Raw genomic sequence first — 19,229 nt, 5'->3', positions numbered from 1 at the left:
AGGCACAAGGAGGATGCTTGGTGATTATACTACAGCTACTTCCAATGTTTATGGAAGAAGCATCTCAATCCCTGCCATTGGAGCAAACAATTTTGAGCTGAAGCCTCAACTAATTGCTCTAATGCAACAAAAGTGCAAGTTTCATGGACTTTCATCAGAAGATCCCTATCAGTTTTTAACTGAATTCTTGCAGGTCTATGATACTGTTAAGACTAATGGAGTAGATCCTGAAGTCTACAGGCTCATGCTTTTCCCTTTTGCTGTAAGAGACAGGGCTAGAACATGGTTGGACTCACAACCTAAAGATATCCTGAACTCTTGGGATAAGCTGGTCACGGCCTTCTTGGCCAAGTTCTTTCCTCCTCAAAAGCTAAGCAAGCTTAGAGTGGATGTTCAGACCTTCAAGCAAAAAGATGGTAAATCCCTCTATGAAGCTTGGGAAAGATACAAGCAGTTGACCAAAAAGTGTCATTATGGCATGTTTTTAGAGTGGACCATTTTAGATATATTCTATGATGGTCTGTCTGAATTGTCTAAGATGTCACTGGACCATTATGCAGGTGGATCCATTCACCTAAAGAAAACGCCAGCAGAAGCTCAAGAACTCATTGACATGGTTGCAAATAACCAATTCATGTACACCTCTGAGAGGAATCATGTGAGTAATGAGACGCCTCAGAAGAGGGGAGTTCTTGAAATTGATGCTCCAATGGAGTTCTTGAAATTGAATACCATATTGGCTCAGAACAAAATGTTGACTCAGCAAGTCAACATGATTTCCCAGAGTCTGAATGGGTGGCAAAATACATCCAACAGTACTAAAGAGGCATCTTCTGAAGAAGAAGCTTATGATCCTGAGAACCCTGCAATGGCAGAGGTGAATTACATGGGTGAACCTTATGGAAACACCTATAATTCCTCATGGAGAAATTATCCAAATTTCTCATGGAAGGATCAACAAAAGCCCCAACAAGGCTTTAATAATGGTGGAAGAAACAGGTTTAGCAATAGCAAGCCTTTTCTATCATCTTCTCAGCAACAGAAAGAGAATTCAGAGCAGAGCCCCTCTAGCTTAGCAAACATAGTCTCTGATCTATCTAAGGCCACTTTAAGTTTCATGAATGAAACAAGGTCCTCCATTAGAAATATGGAGGCACAAGTAGGTCAGCTGAGTAAGAAAATCACTGAAACTCCTCCTAGTACTCTCCCAAGCAATACAGAAGAGAATCCAAAAAGAGAGTGCAAGGCCATTTATATTATCAAAATGGCCGAATCCAAAGAAGAAGGGGAGGACATGAATCCCAATGAGGAGGATCTCATGGGATGTCCCCCAGACAGAAAGGAGTTCCCTATTGAGGACCTAAAGGAATCTGAGGCTTATATAGAGACCATAGAGATTCTATTAAACTTCCTTCTGCCATTCATGAGCACTGAGAACTATTCTTCCTCTGAAAATGATGAAGATGTAACTAAAGAGCAAGTTGCTCAATATTGGCGCATGAAATTGTGATCATCAACAATGGCTCCAAGGACTTGGTAGCTCTCACACGTGAATTACACTTTGTCACAACTCCGCACAACTAACTAGCAAGTGCACTGGGTCCTCCAAGTAATACCTTACGTGAGTAAGGGTCGATCCCATAGAGATTGTTGGTATGAAGCAAGCTATGGTCATCTTATAGATCTCAGTCAGGCTGATTCAAATGTGATTGGATTAGATAATTAAAAGATAAATAAAATAGGATATAAATACTTATGTAAATTAATGGTGGGAATTTCAGATAGGCGTATGGAGATGCTGTGTTCCTTCTGAATCTCTGCTTTCCTACTGCTTTCTTCCAATTTTTATCACTTCTTTCTATGGCAAGCTGCATGTAGGGCATCACCGTTGTCAATGGCTACATCCTATCCTCTCAGTGAAAATGGTCCAAATGCTCTGTCACAGCACGGCTAAACATCTGTCGGTTCTCAATCAGGTTGGAATAGAATCCCGTGATTCTTTTGCGTCTGTCACTAACGCCCAGCCTTCAGGAGTTTGAAGTTCGTCACAGTCATTCAATCCTGGAATCCTACTCGGAATACCACAGACAAGGTTAGACTTTCTGGATTCCCATGAATGCCGCCATCAATTCTAGCTTATACCACGAAGATTCTGATTAAGGAATCCAAGAGATATGCGCCCGGTCTAAGGTAGAACAGAAGTGGTTGTCAATCACGCGCGTTCATAGGTGAGAATGATGATGAGTGTCACGGATCATCACATTCATCAAGTTGAAGTGCAACGAATATCTTAGAACAGGAATAATCGAATTGAATAGAAAATAGTAGTAATTGCATTGAAACTTGAGGTACAGCAGAGCTCCACACCCTTAATCTATGGTGTGTAGAAACTCCACCGTTGAAAATACATAAGTGAAAAGTTCAGGCATGGCCGAATGGCTAGCCCCCATGATCTGAGAACTAAACATCCCAAGATTGAATAATACAATCCAAGATGTCTAATACAATAGTAAACTATCCTATTTATACTAGACTAGCTACTAGGGTTTACAGAAGTAAGTAATTAATGCATAAATCCACTTCCAGGGCCCACTTGGTGTATGTTTGGGCTGAGCTTGATCTATCCACGAGCTAAGGCTTCTTTTGGAGTTGAACGCCAAGTTGTAACATGTTTTGGGCGTTCAACTCCGGTTCGTGACGTGTTTCTGGCGTTTGACTCCAGATAGCAACATGGAACTGGCGTTGAGCGCCAGTTTATGTCATCTAATCACGAATAAAGTATGAACTATTATATATTTCTGGAAAGCTCTGGATGTCTACTTTCTAACGCCATTGAGAGCGCGCCATTTGGAGTTCTGTAGCTCCAGAAAATCCATTTTGAGTGCAGGGAGGTCAGATTCCAACAACATCAGCAGTCCTTTGTCAGCCTTCTTTTAGAGTTTTGCTCAGGTCCCTCAATTTCAGCCAGAAAATACCTGAAATCACAGAAAAACACACAAACTCATAGTAAAGTCCAGAAATGTGAATTTAGCATAAAAACTAATGAAAACATCCCTAAAAGTAACTAGATCATACTAAAAACTACCTAAAAACAATGTCAAAAAGCGTATAAATTATCCGCTCATCACAACACCAAACTTAAATTGTTGCTTGTCCCCGAGCAACTGAAAATCAATTAGGATAAAAAGAAGAGAATATACTATAAATCCCAAAATGTCAATGAATATTAATTCTAATTATATGAGCGGGACTTGTAGCTTTTTGCTTCTGAACATTTTTGGCATCTCACTTTTTCCTTTGAAGTTTAGAATGATTGGCTTCTATAGGAACTTAGAATTTCAGATAGTGTTATTGATTCTCCTAGTTAAGTTTGTTGATTCCTGAACACAGCTACTTTTATGAGTCTTGGCCGTGGCCCTAAGCATTTTGTTTTCCAGTATTACCACCGGATACATAAATGCCACAGACACATGACTGGGTGAACCTTTTTAGATTGTGACTCAGCTTTGCTAGAGTCCCCAGTTAGAGGTGTCTAGAGCTCTTAAGCACACTCTTTTTGCTTTGGATCACGACTTTAACCACTCAGTCTCAAGCTTTTCACTTGGACCTGCATGCCACAAGCACATGGTTAGGGACAGCTTGATTTAGCCGCTTAGGCCTGGATTTTATTTCCTTGGGCCCTCCTATCCATTGAAGCTCAAAGCATTGGATCCTTTTTACCCTTGCCTTTTGGTTTTAAGGGCTAATGACTTTTTCTGCTTGCTTTTTCTTTTTCTTTCTATTTTTTTTCGCCAATTTTTTTTTCCACAAGCTTTTGCTAATCACTTCTTTTTCTTGCTTCAAGAATCAATTTCATGATTTTTCAGATTATCAATAACATTTCTCTTTGTTCATCATTCTTTCAAGAGCCAACAATTTTAACATTCATAAACAACAAGATCAAACATATGCACTGTTCAATCATTCATTCAGAAAACAAAAAGTATTGTCACCACATCAATATAATTAAACTAAATTCAAGGATAATTTTGAAATTCATGTACTTCTTGTTCTTTTGAATTAGAAACATTTTTTATTTAAGAGAGGTGAAGGATTCATGGAATTATTTATAGCCTTAAGACATAGTTACTACATACTAATGATCACGAAGTAGAGACACAAAACATAAATAGACATGAAGCACAAAAATAAAAAAAACAGAGAAATAAGAACAAAGAATGAGTCCACCTTAGTGGCGTCTTCTTCTTGAAGGACTAATGATGTCCTTAAGCTCTTCTATGTCCCTTCCTTGCCTTTGTTGCTCCTCCCTCATTGCTCTTTGATCTTCTCTTATTTCACGGAGAATGATGGAGTGCTCTTGATGTTCCACCCTTAATTGTTCCATATTGTAACTCAAATCTTCTAAGGAAGTGTTGAGTTGTTCCTAATAGTTGTTGGGAGGAAAGTGCATCCCTTGAGGCATCTCTGGGATTTCTTGGTGATGAGCTTCCTCATGCGTCCCTTGGGCTCCATGAGTGGGCTCTCTTGTTTGCTCCATCCTTTTCTTAGTGATGGGCTTGTCCTCCTCAATGAGGATGTCTCCTTCTATGATAACTCCAGCTGAGTAACATAGATGGCAAATAAGATGAGGAAAAGCTAGCCTTGCCAAAGTAGAGGACTTATCGGCTATTTTGTAGAATTCATGGGAGATGACTTGATGAACTTCTACTTCCTCTCCAATCATGATGCTATGAATCATGATGGCCCGATCCACAGTAACTTCAGATCGGTTGCTAGTGGGGATGATGGAGCGTTGAATGAACTCCAACCATCCTCTAGCCACAGGCTTGAGGTCCAGTCTTCTTAGTTGAACCGGCTTGCCTTTGGAGTCTCTTTTCCATTGAGCTCCTTTCACACATATGTCCATAAGGACTTGGTCCAACCTTTGATTAAAGTTGACCCTTCTAGTGTAAGGGCGTGCATCTCCTTGCATCATGGGCAAGTTGAATGCCAACCTCACATTTTCCGGACTAAAATCTAAGTATTTCCCCCGAACCATTGTAAGATAGTTCTTTGGATTCGAGTTCAAACTTTGATCATGGTTCCTAGTGATCCATGCATTGGCATAGAACTCTTGAACCATTAAAATCCCGACTTGTTGAATGGGGTTGGTTAGAACTTCCCAACCTCTTCTTTGGATCTCATGTCAGATCTCTGGATACTCATTTTTTTTTAGCTTGAAAGGGACCTTAGGGATCACCTTCTTCTTGGCCACAACATTATAGAAGTGGTCTTGATGGGCTTTGGAGATGAATATTTCCATCTCCCATGACTCGGAGGTGGAAGCTTTTGTCTTCTCTTTCCTTTTTCTAGAGGATTCTCTGGCCTTGGGTGCTATCAATGGTTATGGAATAAACAAAAAGCTTATGCTTTTACCATACCAAACTTAAAATATTGCTCGCCCTCGAGCAAGAGAAGAAAGAAGAGAAGAAGAAGAAGAAGAAGAAAATATGGAGGAGAAGGGGAGGTGTAGGTTTCGGCCAAGGTATAGAAGAGGGGGTTGTGTTGTGTGAAAATGAAGTAGAATGGAGGGGTATATATAGGGAGGGGGGAGAGGGTAGGTTTGGCCATTTAGGGTGGGTTTGGGTGGGAAAGATTTTTGAATTTTGAAGGTAGGTGGGGTTTATGGGGAAGAGTGGAGGGATGTGAGTGGTGATGGGGGTAATTAGGAAGAGAGATTGAGGTGATTGGTGAAGGATTTTGGGGAAGAGTGTTTATTGGAAAGAGAGAATGAATGTTGAGAAGAGGGGAGAATATGTTAGGTGGGGATCCTGTGGGGTCCACAGATCCTGAGGTGTCAAGGATTTACATCCCTGCACCAATTAGGCATGTAAAATGCCTTAGCATACCATTCTGGCGTTTAAACACCGAAGTGATGCACGTTCTTGGCGTTCAACGCCCATGTGCAGCATGTTTCTGGCGTTGAACGCCAGTTCCATACTTGTTACTGGCGTTCAGCGCCAGCTTTCCTCAGGGCACATTCCTGGCGTCCAAATGCCAGGATGTTGCTTGTTTCTGGCGTTCAGCGCCAGATCCATGCTCTGTTCTGGCGTTGAACGCCAGCTAGATGCACCTTACTGGCGTTTAAACGCCAGTAAGTCCTTCCTCTAGGGTGTGATTTTTCCTCTGCTATTTTTGATTCTGTTTTTAATTTTAATATTTTTTTCGTGACTCCTCATGATCATGAACCTACTAAAACACAAAATAACAATAAAATAAAAATAAAAATTAGATAAATAAAAATTGTGTTGCCTCCCAACAAGCGCTCTTTTAAAGTCACTAGCTTGACAGTGGGCTCTCATGGAGTCTTAGAGAAGTTCAGAGCATGATGAAGGTTTCCCAACACCAAACTTAGAGTTTGAATGTGGGGTCTTCTCAACACCAAACTTAGAGTTTGGTTGTGGCCTCCCAACACCAAACTTAGAGTTTGATTGCGGGGGCTCTTTTGGACTCTGTACTAAGAGAAGCTCTGCATGCTTACTCTCTTTTGTTACAGAGGGATGGCCGTGTGCCTTAAACACAAGGTAGTCCCCATTCAATTGAAGGACTAATTCTCCTCTGTTAACATCTATTACAGCACCTGCTGTTGCTAGGAAAGGTCTTCCAAGGATGATGCATTCATCATCTTCCTTCCTAGTGTCTAAGATTATGAAATCAGCAGGGATGTAAAGGCCTTCAACCTTTACTAACAAGTCCTCTACTAATCCATAAGCTTGTCTTACTGACTTGTCTGCCAATTGTAATGAAAATAAGGCAGGTTGTACCTCAATGATCCCTAGTTTCTCCATTACAGAGAGTGTCATAAGATTTATCCCTGACCCCAGGTCACACAGAGCCTTGTTAAAGGTCATGGTGCCTATGGTACAGGGTATTGAGAATTTGCCAGGATCTTGTCTCTTTTGAGGTAAGATTTTCTGAACCCATGTATCTAGTTCACTAATGAGCAAGGGAGGTTCACCTTCCCAAGTCTCATTACCAAACAACTTGGCATTCAGCTTCATGATGGCTCCTAGATATTGAGCAACTTGCTCTCCAGTCATATCTTCATCCTCTTCTGAGGAAGAATAGTCTTCAGAGCTCATGAATGGTAGAAGGAGATTTAGTGGAATCTCTATGGTCTCTATATGAGCCTCAGATTCCTTTAGGTCCTCAATAGGAAACTCCTTCTTGCTTGAGAGACGTCCCAGGAGGTCTTCCTCACTAGGATTTTCGTCCTTCTCCTCTCTTGTGCATTCGGCCATATTGATTACATCAATGGCCTTGCACTCTCCCTTTGGATTCTCTTCTGTATTGCTTTGGAGAATACTGGGAGGAGTTTCAATGATTTTCTTACTCAGCTGGCCCACTTGTGCCTCCAAATTTCTAATGGAGGATCTTGTTTCACTCATGAAACTTAAAGTGGCCTTAGACAGATCAGAGACTATGTTTGATAAGTTAGAGGGGCTCTGTTCAGAATTCTCTGTCTGTTGCTGAGAAGATGATGGAAAAGGCTTGTTATTGCTTAGCCTGTTTCTTCCACCATTATTAAAGCCTTGCTGAGGCTTTTGTTGATCCTTCAATGAGAAATTTGGATGATTTCTCCATGATGAATTATAGGTGTTTCCATAAGGTTCACCCATGTAATTAACCTCTGTCATTGCAGGGTTCTCAGGATCATAAGCTTCTTCAGAAGCTGCCTCTTTAGTACTGTTGGATGCATTTTGCCATCCATGCAGACTTTGAGAGATCATGTTGACTTGTTGAGTCAATACTTTGTTCTGAGCCAATATGGCATTCAGAGCATTAATTTCAAGAACTCCCTTCCTCTGAGGCATCCTACTATTCACGGAATTCCTCTCAGAAGTGTACATGAATTGGTTATTTGCAACCATGTCAATAAGTTCTTGAGCTTCTGCAGGAATTTTCTTTAGGTGAATGGATCCACCTGCAGAATGGTCCAATGATATCTTGGAAAACTCAGATAGACCATAATAGAATATATCTAATATGGTCCATTCTGAAAACATATCAGAAGGACACTTTTTGGTCATCTGCTTGTATCTTTCCCAAGCTTCATAGAGGGATTCACCATCTTTTTGTTTGAAGGTCTAAACATCCACTCTAAGCTTGCTCAGCTTTTGAGGAGCCAAGAAGGCCGTGACCAACTTATCCCAGGAGTCCAGGCTATCTTTAGGTTGTGAGTCCAACCATGTTCTAGCTCTGTCTCTTACGGCAAAAGGGAAAAGCATGAGCCTGTAGACTTCAGGATTTACTCCATTCGTCTTTACAGTCTCACAAATCTGCAAGAACTCAGTTAAAAATTGGTAAGGATCTTCAGATGGAAGTCCATGAAACTTGCAGTTCTGTTGCATTAGAGCAACTAATTGAGGTTTCAACTCAAAATTGTTTGCTCCAATGGCCGGAATGGAGATGCTTCTTCCATCAAATTTGGACGTTGGTTTAGTGAAATCACCTAGCATTCTCCATGCATTATTGTTGTTGGGTTCGGCTGCCATCTCCTTTTCTTGTTCGAAAATTTCAGAAAGGTTGTCTCTGGATTGTTGTAATTTAGCTTCTCTTAATTTCCTCTTTAGAGTACTTTCATGTTCAGGATCAGGTTCAACAAGAATGCTTTTTTCCTTTTTCCTGCTCATATAGGGAAGAAGAGAACAAGAAAAGAAAGAAGAATCCTCTATGTCATAGTATAGAGATTCCTTTATGTTAGTAGAAGAAGAAAGGGAATAGGAGTGAAGAAGAATGAATAGGTAGGGGCAGTGATTTGAGATGAAGAGAGGTGAAGAGAAGTGTTAGTAAATAAATAAATAAATAGAACAAGGGGAGAGGGAGGAAATTTCCAAAATAAATTTAAAAAGAAGTTAAATGAATTTCGAAAATAAAAGATAAGATAGAATTAAAATTAAAACAATTAATTAATTAAAAAGAATTTTTGAAAAAAGGGATGAGATATTTTCGAAAATTAAAGAGGGAAAAGTAGTTAGGTGGTTTTGAAAAAGATAAGAAACAAATAAAAAGTCAAATAGTTAGTTGAAAAAGATATTAAAATCAAATTTGAAAAGATAAGAAGATAAGAAGTTAGATAAGATATTTTGAAATTAAATTTTTGAAAAAGATAAAATTTTGAAAAAGATATGATAAAAAGATAAGATAAGAAGATATGATAAAAAGATAGGATTGAAAAAGATTTAATTTTTTTTAAAATTAAAATTAATTACTTAGCTAACAAGAAACTAAAAGATATGATTCTAGAATTTAAAGATTGAACTTTTCTTAGCAAGAAAGTAACAAACTTCAAATTTGTGAATCAATCTCATTAATTGTTAGTGAATTTTCGAAAATTATGAAATAAAGTTAAGAAAAAGATTTTTGAAAAATAATTTTCAAAATTTTCGAAAAAATAGAAAAAATGAAAAAGATATGATTTTTGAAAAAGATTTTGAAAAGATAAGATTTTTAAAATTGAAAATTTGACTTGACTTACAAGAAATAACTAATTTTAAAAATTTTTGACTAAGTCAACTCAAATTTTTGAAATTTTGGAGAGAAATAAGGAAAAGATTTTTTTTATTTTGAATTTTTAATAATGAGAGAAAAAAACACAAAAGTGACCCAAAACATGAAAATTTTGGATCAAAACACAAGATGCATGCAAGAACACTATGAATGTCAAGATGAATACCAAGAACACTTTGAAGATCATGATGAACATCAAGAACATATTTTTGAAAAATTTTTGATGCAAAGAAAACATGCAAGACACCAAACTTAGAATTCTTTAATGCTTGAACACTATGAATGCAAAAATGCATATGAAAAATAATAAAAGACACAAAACAAAAATTCATCAAGATCAAACAAGAAGACTTACCAAGAACAACTTGAAGATCATGAAGAACACTATGAATGCATGAATTTTCGAAAAATGCAAGAAAAAATTTTTAAAGCATGAAATTGACACCAAACTTAAAAATTGACTCAAGACTCAAACAAGAAACACAAAATATTTTTGGTTTTTATGATTTTATGAATTTTTTTGTATTTTTATTATTTTTTTCGAAAAACATTATTAGAAAAACGAAAAAGAAAAGAAAAATTTTGAAAAAAAAAAATTTTAAAAGAAAATAAAAAGAAAATTACCTAATCTGAGCAACAAGATGAACCGTTAGTTGTCCAAACTCGAACAATCCCCGGCAACGGCGCCAAAAACTTGGTGCACGAAATTGTGATCATCAATAATGGCTCCAAGGAATTGGTAGCTCTCACACGTTAATTACACTTTGTCACAACTCCGCACAACTAACTAACAAGTGCACTGGGTCGTCCAAGTAATACCTTATGTGAGTAAGGGTCGATCCCACAGAGATTGTTGGTATGAAGCAAGCTATGGTCATCTTGTAGATCTCAGTCAGGCTGATTCAAATGTGATTGGATTAGATAATTAAAAGATAAAAAAAATAGGATAGAAATACTTATGTAAATTAATGGTGGGAATTTCAGATAGGCGTATGGAGATGCTGTGCTCCTTCTGAATCTCTGCTTTCCTACTGCTTTCTTCCAATTTTTATCACTCCTTTCTATGAAAAGCTGTATGTCGGGCATCACTGTTGTCAATGGCTACATCCCATCCTCTCAGTGAAAATGGTCCAAATGCTCTGTCACAGCACGACTAATCATCTGTCGGTTCTCAATCAGGTTGGAATAGAATCCCGTGATTCTTTTGCGTCTGTCACTAACGCCCAGCCTTCAGGAGTTTGAAGCTCATCACAGTCATTCAATCCTGGAATCCTACTCGGAATACCACAGACAAGGTTAGACTTTCTGGATTCCCATGAATGCCGCCATCAATTCTAGCTTATACCACGAAGATTCTGATTAAGGAATCCAAGAGATATGCGCCCGGTCTAAGGTAGAACGGAAGTGGTTGTCAATCACGCGCGTTCATAGGTGAGAATGATGATGAGTGTCACGGATCATCACATTCATCAAGTTGAAGTGCAACGAATATCTTAGAACAGGAATAAATCGAATTGAATAGAAAATAGTAGTAATTGCATTGAAACTTGAAGTACAGCAGAGCTCCACACCCTTAATCTATGGTGTGTAGAAACTCCACCGTTGAAAATACATAAGTGAAAGGTTCAGGCATAAACCCCTCTATCCTTCTTCATTTTCACACAACACTACCCTCTCTTCTCCCCCTTGGCCGAATACACATCTCTCTCCCTCTCCTTCATATCTTCTTCTTCTTCTTCTATTCTTTCTTCTTCTCCCACATTTCTGGACTTTACTATGAGTTTGTGTATTTTTCTGTGATTTCAGGTATTTTCTGGCTGAAATTCAGGGATCTAAGCAAAAATCTGATAGGAGGCTGACAAAGGACTGCTGATGCTGTTGGATTCTGACCTCCCTGCACTCGAAATGGACTTTCTGGAGCTACAGAATTCCAAATGGCGCGCTCTCAGCTGCGTTAGAAATTAGACATCCAGGGCTTTCTAGCAATATATAATAGTCCATACTTTATTCGAGTTTAGATGACGCAAACTGGCGTTCAACACCAGTTCCATGCTGCATTCTGGAGTAAAACACCAAAAACACGTCACAAACCAGAGTTAAACGCCAAAAACATGTTACAAGTTGGCGTTTAACTCCAAGAGAAGCCTCTGCACGTGTAAAGCTCAAGCTCAGCCCAATCACACACCAAAGTGGGCCCCAGAAGTGGATTTCTGCATTTAGACTTATTTCTGTAAACCCTAGTAACTAGTTTAGTATAAATTGAACTTTTTACTATTGTATTAGACATCTTTAGCTTTCCTTAGATCATTTTTGGAGACTATTGATCATGTTTGGGGGCTGGCCATTCGGCCATGCCTGAACTTTGTTCTTATGTATTTTCAATGGTGGAGTTTCTACACACCATAGATTAAGATGTGGAGCTCTGCTATACCTCGAGAATTAATGCAATTACTATTGTTCTTCTATTCAATTCAAGCTTATTCTTATTCTAAGATATTCGCTGCACTTCAACCTGATGGATGTGATGATCCATGACACTCATCATTATCCGTCCTTATGAATGCGTGCCTGACAACCACTTATGTTCTACAAGCGAGAGCTAGAGTGTGTATTTCTTGGATTCCTTATTCAGAACCTTTGTGCTATAAGCTAGAATCCATTGGTAGCATTCTTGAGAATCCGAAAAGTCTAAACCTTGTATGTGGTATTCCGAGTAGGATTCAGGGATTGAATGACTGTGACGAGCTTCAAACTCGCGAGTGTTGGGCGTAGTGACAGATGCAAAAGGATCAATGGATCCTATTCCGACATGATCGAGAACCGACAGATGATTAGCCGTGCTGTGACAGAGCATTTGGACTATTTTCACTGAGAGGACGGGAGGTAGCCATTGACAACGGTGAAACCCAACATACAGCTTGCCATGGAAAGGAGTAAGAATGATTCGATGAAAGCAGTAGGAAAGCAGAGATTCAAGAGGGATAAAGCATCTCCATACACTTGTCTGAAATTCCCACCAACGAATTACATAAGTATCTCTATCTTTATTTCATGCTTTATTTATCTTTATATTCGAAAACCATTATAACCATTTGAATCTGCCTAACTGAGATTTACAAGATGACCATAGCTTGCTTCATACCAACAATCTCTGTGGGATCGACCCTTACTCACATAAGGTATTACTTGGACGACCCAGTGTACTTGCTGGTTAGTTGTGCGAAATTGTGACAAAGTGTGATTCACATTTGAGAGCTCTAAGTTTATTGGCGCCATTGTTGATGATCACAATTTCTTTCACCAGTAACTTTGCGAGGAAGGCGAAGTGATAGAAAGAGAAAGTGCAAGTCTCGGGAAATGTGTCGAGTGGATCAGTATTAATGTGGAAGTTAAAAATGGTAATTATTACTGATTTAAGATATTGAAATTTGAATTTGGATTAAGTGTTTCACCTTCTAATAGTGTTATCGAAGGCAAACACAGTAATCCAAGGAGGTAATTTGTTGATCAAAAAATATTTTCGATAAAGGTAAGTTGGTTCGAAGTAATAAAGAGGTCGAAGACATAAGCAGTTTTCGAAAAGGTACACGTGCAAGTATGGGCTGGAGGTAATCGACGCGAATTCAATTTCAAAATACTTTATTAAATCGAATAGGTCTAATTGAACAAGATATTCGAGATAGGTAATCGAATAAGTTTTCGAATAAGTAGATCGAGCAGTTACGTAAGTGGAGACATTAAAGGCCTTTGTCATGGGAAAAATTTATGTGTAAATGTTTATTAGCCAAAAGGCGGGAACGGTTACTAAGGAGTAAGCATTCAAGGCTGTGATTCTGTAATTAATTGTCAGTTACCAAAAGTAGATTATAAATACCAGAAAGTTTTAGGGAATAAGGGTTGGAACTTTAATTCATAAAACACTCAAGTACACTCACATCTCTAGAGAATTCCTGAGTCTGCGATCGAGTTACTTTTATGTAGGGTTCCTTCCATGTTTTTACTCTTTCAATTTATCTTCTTGTAAACTTTATATTTTCAAACAAGTTTATCTTTCAAGTGTCCTTTAATTTCAATGTCCGATTTACATTTCTACACTTTTAATTTTCATGTCAAAGCACTTTGACTCAATTGAAGGAACGTTACTGCTTTTTTCTAATTCAACGTATTCCTTTTCGATTTCAACACATTTTCTTTTAGAAAACTTTATTTCTTCGTTTCTTTTATTGATTTACAAATTTTAAGTTATCTTTTATTCCAATACCCGTCTAATCAAAAACACTTTGATGCACTTTTAGAAAAAAACTGGTATTTGCAAAGAGAAGTAGGTTTCGCTCCCAGACCACTAGATATCGAACCACCATCGATTTGCTAAAAATCGACAAAACACACATATGATAACGTCAACTAAAATCTCATACATTCACCTTGGCCTCACAGTTCCGGACTGACTAGTAACCTAAAATGCTACCACATGCTCAATATCAAATTCTTCACCTCCTTCCTACCTGCTACCCAACTTAATGTACAACCACACAACGAAAATTATACCCTTTCCAATATTGAATAATTGTTTCTATTAACAAAGTAATCTACAAAAATTTCAATATATTTTGAATACAGTTTTTTTGCAGTCGAAAAGAGTAATAATCTAATGGGAAATTAAATAATGGCAGTTCTGCAACATGGACAATGTGAATTATTTTCAAACCATGGGTTCAAGCATTTGGAATGGAACTTATGGGCACAAGGGAGATGCATCAGAGTCTCTCCAACCTTGAATAACTCCAAGCACACAGCACAATCCTCTTGTTCTGAGGCTTTCCACCTCAATTTGGACCAATGGAACCTTCTAGAACCACTTTTCTTTGAACCATATACCTCTGTGTGCAACTCTGCTATGCTTGCTTGTCTATTTTCCGAACATTTTATGCTGTTTTGCCATTTAATTGAATTGATTATATAAGTTCAAAGAATGATCAACGGATTGAGTAATTCTCAAAGATAATAATACAAAGTTATTTTATTTAACTTCATATATATATATATATATATAACTTTTGTAATTATATATTTATTCTATCTAAAATTATTCATTTATTTTAACAATAATTACTGAATACAAATAAAAAAGTTCGATTTTTTAAATTAATTTTTATTTTCTCTCAAATATTTTTAAAAATATTTTACTAACGAGATCTTTAATTAAGATGTAAGTGAAAAATATATGAAAAGGTTGTACAATGAATGCGTTGAAAAATTTATTTTCATTTTTTTTCTAAACAAAACATTATACTTTTCCTTTGATAGAATAATTAGTTGACTTGCGTGTCAAAGATTCCTGTTGTTGCCTTGAATGCTCATTCAGATCTAAGATTTTTACTTAAAAAGGATTTTAAATTATTATTATTGTTTTTATTTTTCGTTATACCTTTTGTTTTCCAATTTCCTGTGTGATCTGAATTTGTCATCCAATCTTTGTCTGGCTTCTCTGACTTCTCCAACCATACTCAAATCTGGTTGCGCCTGGTAGATCACGCTTCTATGCTGTTCTCATCAAAACACAGAAAACAAAACCAAAATCAAATTATTAATTATAGAAAATGAATAACAGTAAGAAAACAAACGCAAGAGAGATGTATATGCATTTGTTACTAACCAGCAAAGAAGAAGATGAAGAGGAATGAAGGGGCTCATGGTTTGCTGCATACAAACCAAAAGAAGTGCGCCTTGTAGAGTTATGTGAAGAAGCCGTGGAAGAAGATGGTAAATCCAAGAATCCTTTACTTTGATGGAGTCTTCTCCTTCTAGCACATTCAACTCCGGGAAGTATTCCAGCCATTATTACTATTGCTAGCCTTTAATTTAAAGACATGTTCTGTAATTTAATATTAATCATTTTATAGACTGCACTATTATTTGGCTGGTGCTTTGTTGACTCGTGAATGAATTGGAAGGGGAAATAAATGCTTCTGCCCTTTGGAAATTAATGGTAGGTGGAAAGACTATTGGACATGAGCACTATTGTGTTGTTTTATTGTCTCTGATTACACAACGAAAAGTGGAGTGTATTATTGCACTGGAGTTGTAATTATATTATTAGTGCGTGCTTTATAGATAGTATTTGTGTTGGTGGACAAAGTTGGGCCACACGACACAGTTTTGGGTTTGGCAGATTTTTTCTTTAATTGTTTTTAAACCTCAGAAGTCTGTGTCATCGGTCCGTGCAAGTCTATTGAGACGTCTCACTCCCTTCCATTGTTTTCATGGTTGAACCAACTAATTCTTTTATGGATTAAGAGATTATTGCATCAAAATTGAAGATCGAATTTAGTAAATTGAAATTGAAGGACCAAGTTGAGTCAGAAGATTGAATTTAGAGCTTGGTGATCTTCTAACGTCCAATGTTAAAGATAATGGGATTCAGGGGGATAAATGCCGGTTAAAAAATTTCTCAATCCAATGTCGTAAAGTATAGTCCCAACCGATCGACTATACTTAATTAAAATTAATAAAGTGTGTCACCACAATTCGATCAATAATTGGGAGTAGAATTTCGGGTCGTTTTTCCAAGGACTTGCATTAGAATGCACATTGTTGGTTAGGGATTTTTGGATTTTGAGTTACTTGTGGAAGAAGTAAAATGACAAGTATGTAAAAGTAACAAACAACTAACAATTAAAGTGATATAACTAGAAATGGAAATCAAGCATTATCTAACCAGCAAGCATGCACCAAGATAACTACAACTAAGAGAATACGAGAATAAGACATGAAATTAAGATCAGAAAACTAGGAATTCAAGGCTAGTATAAGTGAATGATAATCAATTAATATAAGGGGCCTTGGCTAAGGGAGAGATTGGAGTTCCTATCGTTATTGTCATCATCAAATAATGGAAATTGCATATTGCTTTCAGTTAGTTATCCTTTAACAAATGAAGAAAATTCAAGTGGATACAATCAACTTGGATTCACAAGTCTTAGGCAACTCCTCATAAGAGACTAGATTTAGTGAGATTCAAGCCAACTAGCAATGTTCAATTATCCATCCACATTAACAATTGACAATTCAACAGTTTCCAAATCTCATTCACTTAGGCCAAGAGTAAGAAAAACTACTCCATAACTAGTGAAAATATTTTGTCAAACACTTGGTGGGCACTAGTTGGAGACATAGAAAAATTACAAAATAAACAGGTTCATTAATGAACCCATTTAGCCTCATTAACACAAAAACACAACACACACAACTGAGAAGAGAAGGGAGAAGAAACCCCCATTGTTACTATTCATCATAATCTTCTCAAGCTCATAACTTGAGCTACGGAGCTCCGATCGCCGCACCGTTTGTGGCCACGCGATCCTTGCGAAGAGCTCTACAAAATCTACCCAAGAAACTGGTAAGAAAATCACAAAATCCCTCTCAATTTTTCCTTCCAAAATTTCAAATTTCTAGGGTTTTGGATTAAGTGAAATTTTGTGATTTTGAGTGTTTAGGTGTACTCTAGCCCTTGATTGACATTGGATTTGGCTTTCAAAATTGTTGGGTAAGGTGAGTTATTCTTTAACTTTTTTAAATTGATTTATGGTGAGGATTAGGTTTTGATTTATGTGAAATATGTGATATTAGCTTGAATATTGGAGCTTGTTGGTGATTGTTGATGCTTGTTGGAGTGATTGGTGACTTGGATTGTGGTTGGAAGCTTAACTTGTGCTCAATTGGGGTTTTGGTACATATTTGGAATCGGCCAAGGTATGCTTTTCTGTTTTCTCTATGTAATATATAATATTTATGGCCAAGGTTGAAATGTTCATCTTTGCACATTTTGGGGCCGTTTTCTCCCTCAATCGTAGTGTCCACCATGTAGTGCTATATATGCTTGGGAAGCCCTGAATGTCTACTTTCCAATGCCTTTGAAATCACCTCATTTGGAGCTCTGTAGCTCAAGTTATTTATTTTTGAAGAAGACCCTATCAGGCTGTCATGGGCATAGTTGGAGTTGTAGTTGGAGGTCCAACTACAACTTCAACTATGGCACCTTGAATTCCTCTTGGCCAAGTCGCGTACGTTGGAGTGGCAACGTTGGACCGCCAACTTTGGCTCCAACTTTGCACTAGTAGTTTGAGGCATAATTGGAGTCAAACTACAACTCCAACTACAACTCCAACTATAGCTCCAACTATGGACCTTTTACTTGGCACGTTTGAGGTCCAACTTTCACCAACTTTGCCACCAACGTTGGTTCCATCTTTCTTCATACCAATGTTGGATCATCATCAATATTTCCTCCAATGTTAGGTCTTTGATAATTGCACACCGATGTTGGTTTACCTCATCTGCTTCTCTTTTATGCTCCTTTCTTCCTTCATGCTTATTTTGTGCTTTTTACTTCTTTTTTCCATCAATTTCTGCAAAATAGATAAAATCAAAGAGATGAAAGTAATTTATAATTTAAGCACAAAAATACTCAATAATTAATCATGATTAGTGAAAATTAAAGGTGAAAAAGCATAAAAAAACAAGCCATGATGCCCTGGCATCACTCTTCTCTTCTCTTCTACCTTATTCCGCAATTTACAATTTTACAGAATCCTAGTTTTCTCTCTGAACCATGAGCAACTAAACCTCCGCTGTTAATGTTAGGAGCTCTGTCTATTATATGGACTGATACTATTATTTTTCTATTTTAATTTATGTACTGATTTCTATTTCAAAAATTATTTTCGTTCTTTATCTTGTGAATCTGGGTAGAACGGAAGTATGACCCTTGTTCTAATTGAGTTCTTGTAAAACTTGGAAAAGATCTTTACTTAAACAACAGCTTGAAAACAATTTCTCCTAAACTTCTAAATATCTGGACTTAACGGGATATGTGACATATAATCTTCTTATATTTGGGTAATTAGGATTTTTGTGGCATATAAACTAGAATTGAACTTCATCCTCTAATTGGAATTAAGTGACCAAGGAATTGGCGGTTGATGAAGGTTAGAGGAGACTAAAAAGGTCTAAGAAATTAGGGTTTAGTCACATATAGTTTGCCATGAATTGAATCTTTCATGATTAAAATAGTTAGTAAGAAAAGTCAATCCAGAAGATAGATATCTCTGAAACCTTAATTGTTTTCTCCATATATATTTCACCTCAATTTACTGCCTGTTTTCTGATTCTCTGAATTACTGTTTGATGCATTTGAACTCTCAACATTCTTTTCTACTTGTCTAACTAAGTAAATCACGTAATCATTGCTGCTTAGTCCATCAATTCTCGTGGGATCGACCCTCATTCACTTGAGGTACTACTTGGTACGACCTGGTGCACTTGTCGGTTAGTTTGTGGGTTATAAATTCTGCACCAAGTTTTTGGCACCGTTGCTAGGGATTGACTGTGATTGACAACTCTTAGTTGTTTGATTGCTTAGATTAGACATTTTAGTTTTAATTTTAGTTAAATTTGCTTTATAATTTTCGAAAATTTATTGCTATTATTTTTCCTTAATTTTTGTAATTAAGTTTGGTGTTACCTAGTTAATTTTATTTTATTTTTCCTATTTAATTTTCTTTATAAATTTCGAATTTCCTAGCTTAATTTTAGTCATCATGTTCGAAAATTTTTAGCTTTAATTAGTTAGTGTTTTATTTTATTTCTTTACACAGTTTACCTCACTAGAAATTCTCTAC

General features: G+C 37.1%; 1 protein-coding gene and 2 non-coding genes across 3 annotated transcripts; 1 reads left to right on the top strand and 2 right to left on the bottom strand.

Annotated features, from left to right (window-relative positions):
• Positions 1-376: 376 nt before the first annotated feature.
• LOC130972449 (small nucleolar RNA R71) lies at positions 377-480 on the bottom strand. Its single transcript, XR_009083616.1, has one exon. It is a non-coding gene; the product is annotated as a small nucleolar RNA R71 (small nucleolar RNA).
• A 7,560-nt stretch (positions 481-8,040) lies between these two features.
• LOC130971587 (small nucleolar RNA R71) lies at positions 8,041-8,147 on the top strand. Its single transcript, XR_009082798.1, has one exon. It is a non-coding gene; the product is annotated as a small nucleolar RNA R71 (small nucleolar RNA).
• A 5,797-nt stretch (positions 8,148-13,944) lies between these two features.
• On the bottom strand, positions 13,945-15,645 carry LOC130965283 (probable E3 ubiquitin-protein ligase RHY1A). The gene is made up of 3 exons (XM_057890031.1): positions 15,206-15,645; positions 14,978-15,093; positions 13,945-14,479 (listed from the first exon to the last, which is right to left on the bottom strand). Exons 1-3 carry the CDS (start codon positions 15,386-15,388, stop codon positions 14,209-14,211), a joined length of 570 nt encoding a protein of 189 aa, XP_057746014.1. The 5' UTR covers positions 15,389-15,645; the 3' UTR covers positions 13,945-14,208.
• Positions 15,646-19,229: the final 3,584 nt, after the last annotated feature.

Source organism: Arachis stenosperma, chromosome 3 (assembly GCF_014773155.1).
Source record: "Arachis stenosperma cultivar V10309 chromosome 3, arast.V10309.gnm1.PFL2, whole genome shotgun sequence".
In the NCBI taxonomy this organism is placed as follows: domain Eukaryota; kingdom Viridiplantae; phylum Streptophyta; class Magnoliopsida; order Fabales; family Fabaceae; genus Arachis; species Arachis stenosperma.
This window is presented reverse-complemented; position numbering and strand designations above follow the sequence as displayed.

Coding starts and splice junctions, on each gene's coding strand:
- LOC130965283 (XM_057890031.1), bottom strand. CDS start 15,388: ATGGCTGGAATACTTCCCGGAGTTGAATGTGCTAGAAGGAGAAGACTC. Junction 15,094..15,205: donor CTTCATCTTCTTCTTTGCTG/GTTAGTAACAAA, acceptor TGATGAGAACAG/CATAGAAGCGTGATCTACCA. Junction 14,480..14,977: donor AGGAAATTGGAAAACAAAAG/GTATAACGAAAA, acceptor ATGGCAAAACAG/CATAAAATGTTCGGAAAATA.